The sequence below is a fragment of the Primulina tabacum genome, chromosome 18 (assembly GCF_025594145.1).
Source record: "Primulina tabacum isolate GXHZ01 chromosome 18, ASM2559414v2, whole genome shotgun sequence".
NCBI lineage: Eukaryota > Viridiplantae > Streptophyta > Magnoliopsida > Lamiales > Gesneriaceae > Primulina > Primulina tabacum.
The window spans coordinates 31460767-31473615 of record NC_134567.1 but is presented as its reverse complement, the minus strand read 5'-3'; the positions used below and the strand labels follow the sequence as shown (position 1 = coordinate 31473615).

At 26.0% G+C, this 12849-nt stretch overlaps 1 protein-coding gene across 1 annotated transcript; it reads left to right on the top strand.

The window, feature by feature from the left end:
• Nucleotides 1-8502: 8502 nt before the first annotated feature.
• On the top strand, nucleotides 8503-10518 carry LOC142533012 (putative cinnamyl alcohol dehydrogenase 6). Its single transcript, XM_075639597.1, has 6 exons — nucleotides 8503-8634; nucleotides 8732-8845; nucleotides 8960-9187; nucleotides 9309-9597; nucleotides 9791-9944; nucleotides 10209-10518. The coding sequence occupies exons 1-6, from the start codon at nucleotides 8540-8542 to the stop codon at nucleotides 10409-10411; spliced, it is 1083 nt and encodes a 360-aa protein (XP_075495712.1). The 5' UTR covers nucleotides 8503-8539; the 3' UTR covers nucleotides 10412-10518.
• The last annotated feature ends 2331 nt before the right edge of the window (nucleotides 10519-12849 follow it).

The following is a 12849-nucleotide window of genomic DNA, read 5'->3' as shown; positions in this document are numbered from 1 at the left end:
CAAAATATAAGCTGAAATCAGTTTGAAACTCCAGAGCATTTAATTCAAACTATGACATATTCGTTAATGCAACAAAAAACTCCATACCCGTGTTTCAATATTTTAAAACAACAAAGAAGTTAAGAACTTTGATATTTGATATAGTAGCACTGTAGCAGAGTCGGCTGGAGAGAGATTGGTGTGAAAGGTGAAAGGTTTAGAAGAAAGGCAAGGCGATAAAATTGTAAACCTAATGAAATTAGGTATATTAATTATTTTATTATTTATTATATTTTAAATGGTCGGTTCGGTTTTTTCGATTTTAAATTTTAAAAAACCGATAACCAAACCGAAAAATCGAAAGTACAAAAAATCAAAATCATAACCGACCGAAAAATCGTTTAAACCTAACCAAAAAAACCGAAATTTATGGTCCGGTCGGTTTTTTCGGTGTAAACCGTTTAATGAACACCCCTAGTCATTTCATATTGAATTATTGAATGATATATTATCGTTGGATTTTTTAACTATATATAAATCTAATTTATTCCTTCACTAAGTCTCTATAGACCCAACCTCTATTTTCTTTCTGTTTATTGTAAATTTCAGTACATTATTTCAGGACTCTAAATATGATGTAAATTATAAAAATGAAAATGTCGACTTAGCCAGGCCGTGATTCTGCCGTTGAATTCATATTTTGTTATGTTTTGTAAAATACAATATTGTACACATTTTTACTGCCATAAATACAAGTTAATGGTTGATCATGATTCGGAGGTCCGAGTTGAATTTGCCACATTAAACTTAGGGGGGTGTATTGGTTATAGACTTTTAATGACTTTTATGGAGTTTAAAAGTCTAGAGGTATTCAAACTAGACTTTTATATACTCCATAAAAATTTAGTGGTATTCAATGTAAACTTTTGTAGAATTTTAAAAAGTCATGTGGTATTCAAACTTGACTTTTAAAAACTCTACAAAAGTCTATAGGTATTCAAAATGTCAATGGACTTTTAATGACTCTATGGAATTTATTAAGTACAAGAATTATAGTCTAAGGTACAACAATAAAATGTCAACAAAAGACTTTGATTCAACCTAAAGATTTGGATGTACATTTAATTGAGAAATCTCCCAAATTCAATACAAACTTTCATTCTTTTCTCATCTATTTATTTTTCCTTTTATTTGTACTTTTTAAAAACATAATTAAAATTTAATTTTTTATTAATTATTATATAACATTTTATTTTTAATTATTTTCTTTAATTTTAGTTAATCTATATATTAAATTATTGTATAAGCAAATTCATACCGATACTATACCAAAATTTTCGGTATACCGAACCAAAAAAACCTTACATTTTAAAAAAATTATAATTTATTGTTTTAAAATATTATATATTTTAAAATTTTTTGTATATTTTTCCGGTATTTCGGTATATACCAAAATTTTCAAATTGGATATCGTTATCGTACCGAAAAATTCGGTATTGTTACCGTACCGTGTCGAAATCTTCGGTATACTTAAAATTCGATAAATTTAATATTTTTTGTTATGGTAATCTCGATATACCGAAAATTCGGTATTTTTTCCCACCCCTAACAGGGTTTGTATTGGCATGTGCTATATTACACAATTTTCTTTGAAAGAAGTGTCAATTTGATGAATTTCAAATTGAACTAGATAATGAAGTTCAATTGTCTTCATCAGCACAAGTTTATGAAGGTGACGACTTTGATCAGTTATTTAATACTCAAAAACAACAACGAGCAAATGCTAATGCATGGAGGGATATCATAGCCAATGGAATAGTAGAACGATGTTGATCAAATTTTCAGTAATGATTAGATATTTTTTTATAAAAGACTACTCATTATTTTGAGTGTTCTTTTAATAAAATTTTATTATGAACTTATAAAAATATTATTCATTAATATGTTGAATTGACATAAAGAATTGAAATTTTGATTTCAATAAATTGGATAGTTTATTTGTCGTTTTTCACAAATTAAATTGATTTAACTTTTAAGTAAGTAAAATTCATTTACATTCATAAATAAAAAAATAATTTAAAATTGAAGAGGTTATCTATGTCCAATAATTATTTTAAAAAAATTAATAAAAAATAAATCACAATTATAAACTACAAAATTCACATAATTCTATGAAAAAGTTTACAAAAGTCTACAAAAATCTTGAAAAAAAGTCTATAAGAGTCTATGAAATTTGTTTTACAATTCTATGGGATTCCATAAAAGTCAATAAAAAACTATCAACTCCACAAAAGTCCATCATTTAAAAAAATCATTAAAAATCTTTAAAAGTATAGAATGAATACACACCCCTTAAGTATTCTTTCAGTATATCGTTTATATTCCAAATTATGTTACACTTTCTCAAACAAGCGAGACCAGTGGTGCAAGAATTTGTAATAAATAGACTATATAGTTCAATGCATGATTGCTAAATTATACCGATTCATATCTATATCTATATAAATATATGAATGTGAATTGTAAATTTACATAAATATCTTTACCTTCATTTAATAATAATTAATACATGTTTTCTTTTTCATATATTCTTTTAATAATAATCATTAATACATTTTTATTTTTTTCCATATATTCTTTTAATAATAATCATTAATACATTTTTATTTTTAAATTTAAAATTTACCTTTTTCATATATTCTTTTAATAATATTCTATATCTATATCTCTATTATCCTTACCTTCATTTAATAATAATCATTAATACATGTTTTCTTTTTCATATATTCTTTTAATAATAATCATTAATACATTTTTATTTTTAAATTTAAAAATTTACATAAATTAATACATGTTTTCTTTTTCATATATTACCTTCATTTAATAATAATTAATACATGTTTTTTTTTTCATATATTCTTTTAATAATAATCATTAATACATTTTTATTCTTTTCCATATATTCTTTTAATAATAATCATTAATACATTTTTATTTTTAAATTTAAAATTTACCTTTTTCATATATTCTTTTAATAATATTCTATATCTATATCTCTATTAACCTTACCTTCATTTAATAATAATCATTAATACATGTTTTTTTTTTCATATATTCTTTTAATAATAATCATTAATACATTTTTATTTTTAAATTTAAAATTTACATAAATTAATACATGTTTTCTTTTTCATATATTCTTTTAATAATAATCTATATCTATATAAATATATGAATGTGAATTGTGAATCTAAATATATCCACAATTCACATTCGATCTATATCTATATAAATATATGAATGTGAATTGTGAATTTACATAAATATCCTTACCTTCATTTAATTAATACATGTTTTCTTTTTCATATATTCTTTTAATAATAATCTATATCTATATAAATATATGAATGTGAATTGTGAATCTAAATATATCTACAATTCACATTCGATCTATATCTATATAAATATATGAATGTGAATTGTGAAATTACATAAATATCCTTACCTTCATTTAATAATAATTAATACATGTTTTCTTTTTCATATATTCTTTTAATAATAATCATTAATACATTTTTATTTTTTCCCATATATTATTTTAATAATAATCATTAATACATTTTTATTTTTAAATTTAAAATTTACCTTTTTCATATATTCTTTTAATAATATTCTATATCTATATCTCTATTATCCTTACCTTCATTTAATAATAATCATTAATACATGTTTTTTTTTCATATATTCTTTTAATAATAATCATTAATACATTTTTATTTTTAAATTTAAAATTTACATAAATTAATACATGTTTTCTTTTTCATATATTCTTTTAATAATAATCTATATCTATATAAATATATGAATGTGAATTGTGAATCTAAATATATCTACAATTCACATTCGATCTATATCTATATAAATATATGAATGTGAATTGTGAATTTACATAAATATCCTTACCTTCATTTAATTAATACATGTTTTCTTTTTCATATATTCTTTTAATAATAATCTATATCTATATAAATATATGAATGTGAATTGTGAATCTAAATATATCTACAATTCACATTCGATCTATATCTATATAAATATATGAATGTGAATTGTGAATTTACATAAATATCCTTACCTTCATTTAATAATAATTAATACATGATTTCTTTTTCATATATTCTTTTAATAATAATCATTAATATATTTTTATTTTTTCCCATATATTATTTTAATAATAATCATTAATACATTTTTATTTTTAAATTTAAAATTTACCTTTTTCATATATTCTTTTAATAATATTCTATATCTATATCTCTATTATCCTTACCTTCATTTAATAATAATCATTAATACATGTTTTCTTTTTCATATATTCTTTTAATAATAATCATTAATACATTTTTATTTTTAAATTTAAAAATTTACATAAATTAATACATGTTTTCTTTTTCATATATTCTTTTAATAATAATCTATATCTATATAAATATATGAATGTGAATTGTGAATCTAAATATATCTACAATTCACATTCGAGATCAAATTCACAGAAAATCACTATCATAATGTTATAAATTGTTAGTATTACAAACATTAAGGTAATAATGAGAAGACGAATAGAGATGAGTATGATTAAATAAAATTAAATTATTAATAAATATTAAGGTCATATAACACATTTTTTTCCCATTTAGAATGTAGATATATTTAGATTACTTATGTATCAACAAAAATACGTGATTGATATAAAATATTTGTATGTAAGTGATTTCATTGCAAACATTTAAGTTATTTAATCAATTTTCAATATATGATGTTAAATACATATTACTAAATAATATATTATCTATTAATCTATTAAATATATGACTTTCATTTGTGAGCTTACTATTATATTATTTTTTTTGTTTTACAATTTGTCATGCTAATGGTGTTATTTAAGTCATTTTTTATCTTAGTTTAATAGGATCATTAATAGTGTATTTAACTCAGTCAAACTAATTATTATTTTAATTTACTTTTAAATTTAATTTTAATTACTTAAATTTATACATTGCCGTCAAATAATAATAGGAAGACAAAGGGAGATGAGTCCGATTGAATAAAAATAAATTATTAATAAATATTTAGTCAATTTTTTTATAAATGATGCTAAATAAATATTACTAAATAATATGCTCCATTTGACCATTTTGTATTCTTGCAATGAGAGGAGTTTTTTTACCCTAGCATTAACATGTTTGATTGTTATATGTCATTTGTATTGATCATGTAATTGTGTTTGGATTGTTTATCTGATTTGTTTGTTTGCACAAAGAAAAGAGAGAACAAAATCAAATATCCAACAAAAATGGTTATTTTTCAATTTTTTATTGTTGAGATATTTTGTTAATTTTTAAACACATAATGCATGTTTTCTGTTTGCTTAGATTACTTGGTTTGAAGTGACTTAGAAAATATTAAAAAAATTGAAATATTTCTTCGTTTTTACCTTATGTATCAGAATATCAAGAGATAATATTTTTTATTTATGGGGCAATTGCAATTAGAGGAGTTTTTTTACCCTAGCGTTAACATGTTTGATTGTTATCTGTCATTTGTATTGATCATGTAATTGTGTTTGGATTGTTTATGTTATTTGTTTGTTTGCACAAAGAAAAGAGAGAACAAAATTAAATATCCAACAAAAATGGTTATTTTTCAATTTTTTATTGTTGAGATATTTTGTTAATTTTTAAACACATAATGCATGTTTTCTGTTTGCTTAGATTACTTGGTTTGAAGTGACTTAGAAAATATTAAAAAAATTGAAATATTTCTTCGTTTTTACCTTATGTATCAGAATATCAAGAGATAATATTTTTTATTTATCGGGGCAATTGCAATTAGAGGAGTTTTTTTACCATAGCGTTAACATGTTTGATTGTTATATGTCATTTGTATTGATCATGTAATTGTGTTTGGATTGTTTATGTTATTTGTTTGTTTGCACAAAGAAAAGAGAGAACAAAATCAAATATCCAACAAAAATGGTTATTTTTCAATTTTTTATTGTTGAGATATTTTGTTAATTTTTAAACACATAATGCATGTTTTCTGTTTGCTTAGATTACTTGGTTTGAAATGACTTAGAAAATATTAAAAAAATTGAAATATTTCTTCGTTTTTACCTTATGTATCAGAATATCAAGATATAATATTTTATTTATTGGAGCAAATGTATTTCCAAACTTCTGTCTATAAATCAATATTTAAAATTTTTACGACATTATTATATTCTCTAATCAATTTGTTTTACTTAGATTGATAGAAGGCGTTTTAGTTTGAGTTTTTATGTATTTGCTTATATTATTTTTGTAATATTATTTATTATGAAAATAATAGGTGAACTAAAAAATTTGGTAGGTCTAAGAGTCCTCTGGTGAACGACAAATATGGATAAATTATTAAAATATATAATATCCAGTAGATTTTTGGCATGCGATTTTGTTCTAATTCAATGATTATGCATGATTCTAAATTTTTATTATATCACAAGTTAACACATGCCTAATATTTTTCTATGGTTTAAGAAAAATTGTGTGACTTCCTCCAATATTATCTCGATATATTTCGAGGTGACAACAAGATTGTTTTTGTCTCTTTTTTTAGTCAAAGTATCTAACCAGCTAATTCATAACATATATGATGGTAGCATAGAAAACCCCTCGTCAAATAAATTCACTTAGCCAAATGTTGAAATTCAAATAAAATTCTACAATATTTCATCAAATTAATTTTGACTATCATAAAATGCTCATGAAATCTAAATTGTTATATTATTAGATGAGAATCGTGAGATATTGAATGATACAAATACTTTGACATATATTTGAATGATATCTCATATGCATATCTTAATTACATTATTCGTATCTCTTCTCAAGATTTTTAAAATACAATAATTAATTTTGTATATCGTTCCACAAGATATAAAATATTATAAAACAAAATATAAACTCGATAGAAGAAAATTTGTTTAGTTTCAATGAATAATATAATATTATGTTCTAAACGCAACAAATGAGATTGAAACTATATCATCCTCATGACATGATGCACACAATCATTATTTCAAAGCTTCCAAAAAATGACGATCAAGATGACTTTCTTCAATTGCGTCAAATTAAATGAGGACACAATTCTAAGTTATAGTCATTTGAAGAGATTTCAAGTATTTTTCTCACAGTGATTGAGAAATATTTGTTAAAAATTTATTAACCTTATAGCTATATGTTGATAATATTGATAATAAATATATAAAAATGATATCACAAATATCACAATATTTGAAGAAGATGCAACATCATTCATTGGTTATGTTGTTGAAGAATATATAGGTTATACATATTTTTAGTCACAAGTGAAAACTTATCACGAGTAAAGCATTTTTTCTTAAGAGTTATAGTTGATGATTGTCAAAAGCGGAAAAATCATTTAACAATAAAAAATAGTCGGGAAAATAAGATTATCATATAAAAACAATGTAGAAAACAGAAAAAATGACGTGATAAAGAAGCAAACTACGAGCATGTCAGATCCCCGATAAAGATTGTAAATAACATAATAGATGTTAAAGACGATCAGATACTTGCTGAAAATACCAAAATAGTTATATGCATATTATAACAAACTACGACAAAGAGTTATTGAGTTGTCAAAATCAACCAAGAAGCATATTGGAAAGTGTGTCAAGTGGATAAGATAATTTATCTGATTCATATATCGTATATGGTCATGATTTTTTATTTTTTATGGCTTAGTTTGTTTCAGTTGATAAATGTTATTAACCATGTTTTAATTCATTTAAATATTATCAAAATTTCGTATATATATTTTCAACAGTTTAGATTTTTATGTGCAACGTACGTGCATTTTTCTAGTTTTAAGTAAATAAATGAAATTCATGCGCTAAAAGTACTTCTAAGTTCTAACAACAAAGTTTTTTAAAGATCACGAACCAAACCAAACATATTCAGCATTGAATATAGCCACGTGTAAAGAAATAATAGTCAGACTTCCCCAGTAACTTCTCATTAAAAAAAGGATGAAACTTCTTCCATGTCGGAATCGGATGAGTTTATTTATTTTTTTGATCGGGGATGAATTTATTTTTGGCACATATTTACCAACAATTCTTGCCACTATATTAAATCCGGCCTGGTCAAACTCGACATGTTGAAAAAATTTCACCCAACTTGAAATTTAAAAATTTAAACTCCGTACTTTAAACTTAAAATGGAACAAACACAACCATACAATCATGACTTCTAAAAGGGGAAAAAAATCAACAAACAAAACGTCAAGCAACGCTCGTGGACCTCAAGCTGACTAACTATTAAATATCATGACACCTTTTTTACCGAGAAATTTCCAAGTAATCACACAGAAAATTTCTCGATCGTGGCACGCAACATACACGAGATGCACGCTCGCTAAAAACTGGCATTATAAATAGGTCTTTTTCTTCCCATGACAAACAATTCGATACGCAGACTTTTGCGTGTGAAATTAATTAATGGCCCGAACGACAACAGAACACACACAAACTGTCTCTGGGTGGGCAGCTCATGACTCCTCAGGCAAGATCACTCCTCTCACCTTCCACCGCAGGTATATTATCTCTTACTTGATTAGTATAGCTTAATTCATGACCAAGATTTTAATTGATCGGGATATTAATTTAAGGTATTAATCTTTAATTTGTTAGAGAAAACGGGATTAATGATGTTACCATCAAGATTCTCTACTGCGGGATATGTCACACCGACATTCATTATGTCAAAAACGAGTGGGGCGTAACCAAGTATCCCATTGTTCCCGGGTAAATTTTGAACACAAGTTCATTCAGAATCCTCGTATCTTTCGACAAATTTAATACGATGTATGTTAAGTTCAAAACTTAATCATATAATATACCTTTTTCTGGTTTGATTAGGCATGAAATCGTTGGGATTATAACGAAGGTGGGCAGCAATGTGAACAATTTCCAGGTCGGGGACAGGGCTGGAGTGGGTTGCATGGCGGCTACTTGCTTGAACTGTGAGTTCTGCATAAGTGGGCATGAAAATTACTGCGATCAGGTTCAGTTCACATATAACGGGGTGTTCTGGGATGGAAGCATCACTTATGGGGGTTACTCCGAATTTTTGGTCGCAGATCACCGGTAAAATGTTACAGATTACATATCGATTTTTCTGTCAAGAAGCAGTTCGTTCCCTGATTCCACTAAAAATCTAACATTTGAATAGTCGACACTCATGTATATGAGATTTTTCATGTCGAAGGTTTGTAGTACGTGTGCCCAAAAATTTGCCAATGGCTGCAACGGCACCCCTCTTGTGTGCGGGAATCACGGTGTATTGTCCTCTGAAAGACAACAACTTGGTGGACTCGCCAGGCAAAAGAATAGGCGTGGTTGGTCTTGGAGGGCTAGGCCATGTTGCGGCCAAATTCGCGAAGGCATTTGGTCATCATCTAACTATAATCAGCACATCTCCCTTTAAAGAGAAAGAAGCCAAAGACCGATTTGGTGCTGATGATTTCATCTTAAGCACAAGTACAACTCAAATGCAGGTTTCTTCTTCCACATGACTCCACTGAATCAGCTATTGATTGAAAAAAGATCATAATCTTCTTGTTCATTATACTTGATGGGTTGCAAGGAACATGAAGTCAGTTTGAAAATCTACATTTTTCATTATAATTGATGGGTTCCTAGTTACATCCTGGAGACAATTATTGAAGTAGTTACTTATTTTTTTTGCAGTCGAAGAAAAGGAGCCTAGATTTTATCTTGGATACAGTATCAGCCAAACATCCCCTGGGACCAATTTTGGAGCTGTTGAAAGTGAATGGGACGCTGGTGATTGTTGGTGCGCCGGATAAGCCTATGGAATTACCATCATTCCCCTTGATTTTTGGTGAGCCTTACTAAAACTTAATGCAACCGATATGAGAAATCTAACACCATGAAATCTGACTCTATAGATAAAATTTTGTTTCGTAATTTACTTAAAATATCACATTTCCCACTTTCTTTGGACGAACTTTCCTCGATCCTCAATCAAAATTTTGTTTTTTTTAAAAGCATGTTCGTACTAATTACACTTCCACTCAATTACATCACTTTAATGACGCTCTGATTAAGCTAGCTAGCACAAACTTATTGTTCCTAAAAATGATAGGGAAGAGAGTGGTGAAGGGAAGCATGATAGGGAGCATGAAAGAAACACAAGAGATGATGGATGTGTGTGGGAAACACAACATAACATGTGACATTGAGGTTGTGCGAACGGATCAGATCAACGAAGCCCTACATCGCCTGGCAAACAACGATGTTAAGTACCGGTTTGTCATCGATATCGCACACCAATCTTCAAAACTTTAGTCGTTTTTATTTCTGTTCCAAGAACGTAAGTACGTGTTTCGTAATAGCTTTTTAAAAATCCAAGTTGTTCTTATACATTAATATATCAGGTTAGATTTTGATCTTGAGGCGAGTATTTCAAAACTTTGAAGTGCGTTTTTGGGTTTTATATGTTGTCTAGATATAATGCTATTATACAGCGAGATCATGAAGTCGACATATTTGAAATGTGTGAAAAATTTATGGAAACACATATGTACAAAATCGAATAATGAGGTGGGGAAAACTTCAACGAAAGTGAAACAAACGCAACCATTTTGATTGTGTAGGGAATATAAAGTTGTATCAATTTGTATCAGATAAAAACAAGTATATACTATTGATTTTCAGTTTGAATCCGATATAGATTGAATTATATAAAAATGTGGAGATTAACAAGAAAAATTAGACATTTTGATACATTAAAAAAACTGCTTAAACGGTCATCTAAATCTCTAAGTGCTAGACGATGGATGGCCGTCCGCTTTTAAAACACTGGTTTAAAATTATGAAGAGTAAGACATTATGGCATAGTTTGGTACACATGATAGGATAAACATGTGATATATAATATAAAGATAAGTTAAGGATAAGTAAGATGTAGGATATTATATTAAATGTTTGATATAATTTTAATAAGAGTGACTAAATTTATATATTAAATTTTATATATTATATAATATGATAATTGAGCCATTGATTTTGTGAATAAAGTCAAATATCAATTTTTAAGGATAATAGAGTGATACTAAATTTTTTATTGAGATTTATAAAAATCATTATATAATTATCTCGAGTTTATTTATATAATTATTATATTATATAATATATAAAAATAAATAAAAATATTTATTTGATTTTAGTTTCTACCTACAAGTGAAATGAGAAAACGATAAAGTTTATGAGTTTATATATCGAGGGAAATTAAGTCATTTGTAGTGCTTTATCATTAGATTAAAATTATCACATCTCATAAAAAAATATTTTATCCTTATATAAAATTATTTATCACGGGCCAATGATATTATCATGAGCTTTTTAAAAAGTAACAAACGTGGAATAATGAAGATTATTTATCCATCAATCTCCTATCCGGTGTATCAAACTATACTTATAAGGCCAGCATATCCAACCCTAGAGGGGTTAATTTTCTAATAAATTTAAGTATTTTTTTAAAATAAAAAAAATTGCCCTGCCCTTATTTTACCGTAACTATTAAATCAATTGAATTAAAAAAAAAAAAAAAGTAGCGTCAAGAAATTTCGACCTCACGCATGAGAAACTTACTTCAATATTGTTGATTGAAAATAAAAACTACGTGTTTTGTAGTTACCAAAAAACGGGTCAAAGAAACATAAATGCTTTACACATTTGTGTGATAATTTGGAACGTCGTCAACAAAGTCAATTTATATAATTTAATCGTACTAGTTTTAAGTAACAATTTCAATTCCAAGTATATATATTATAATAATATATTAAAATTCAGTTGTGCGCTACAATAATATTTTATCATCAAAGGTATATATATACTAGTTAGTCATATAATAATAAGCAAAAACTTATGTGAAACGGTCTCACGGATCGTATTTTGTGATACATATCTCTTATTTGGGTCATCCATGAAAAAATATTACTTTTTATGCTAAGAGTATTACTTTTTATTGTGAATATCGGTAGGGTTGACCCATCTCACATATAAAGATTCGTGAGACCGTCTCACAAGAGATCTACTCATAATAATATATATATTAAATATATTTACTGTATATTTGATAATAATAAAATAACGAAGTAAATTTCTATCCAGTTTGGTCTTGATTTGCCATGCACTCGAAGGCTCTAACTCATGAACAATTTCCAACTTGAAGATAATTGAATAATAGTCAATCTAGCTTTCTATATCTTCTAAGAATTCAATAGTTTTATTTATTATATATGTTGCTAAATTTAGCACGGCAAATGAGTTTTGAATCAAGTAAAAGATGACTCATCGGATTATTTAGAAAAATTTAATGTAAAATCCTCACTTCTGGTTAATTTTTTAATTGATTAAACCAATCACTGAGTTATTTTATATTGTTCATATAATCATTATATATATCTATTTACGCATCACATTTATTTCTTTTCAAATTTTGTATCTAACATTATCTCGGAATTATTTTAAAACATTAATTTATCTCAAAATTTTCAAGTTTAATTGAAATAGAAGCCCAATAAAATCCCAACCCAACGTCATCTTTAATTTATATTTTTCAAGGTTATTTCTTTTTTAATTATTCTTGTAATCAAAATGAATTGAATATTTAATGTAAAAATAATAATAATAATAAATAATAGCCTAATTAATTCCCGATCATATAAATTTTAGACTAGATCTCGTGAGTACACACGATCCCAAACTGATGGATGGTTCAT

Excerpts from the sequence above, each read along its gene's own strand:
- LOC142533012 (XM_075639597.1), top strand. The coding sequence starts at position 8,540 with ATGGCCCGAACGACAACAGAACACACACAAACTGTCTCTGGGTGGGCA. Across the intron at positions 9,188-9,308 it reads TTTTTGGTCGCAGATCACCG|GTTTGTAGTACGTGTGCCCA; the intron begins GTAAAATGTTAC and ends TTCATGTCGAAG. Across the intron at positions 9,598-9,790 it reads CAAGTACAACTCAAATGCAG|TCGAAGAAAAGGAGCCTAGA; the intron begins GTTTCTTCTTCC and ends TTTTTTTTGCAG.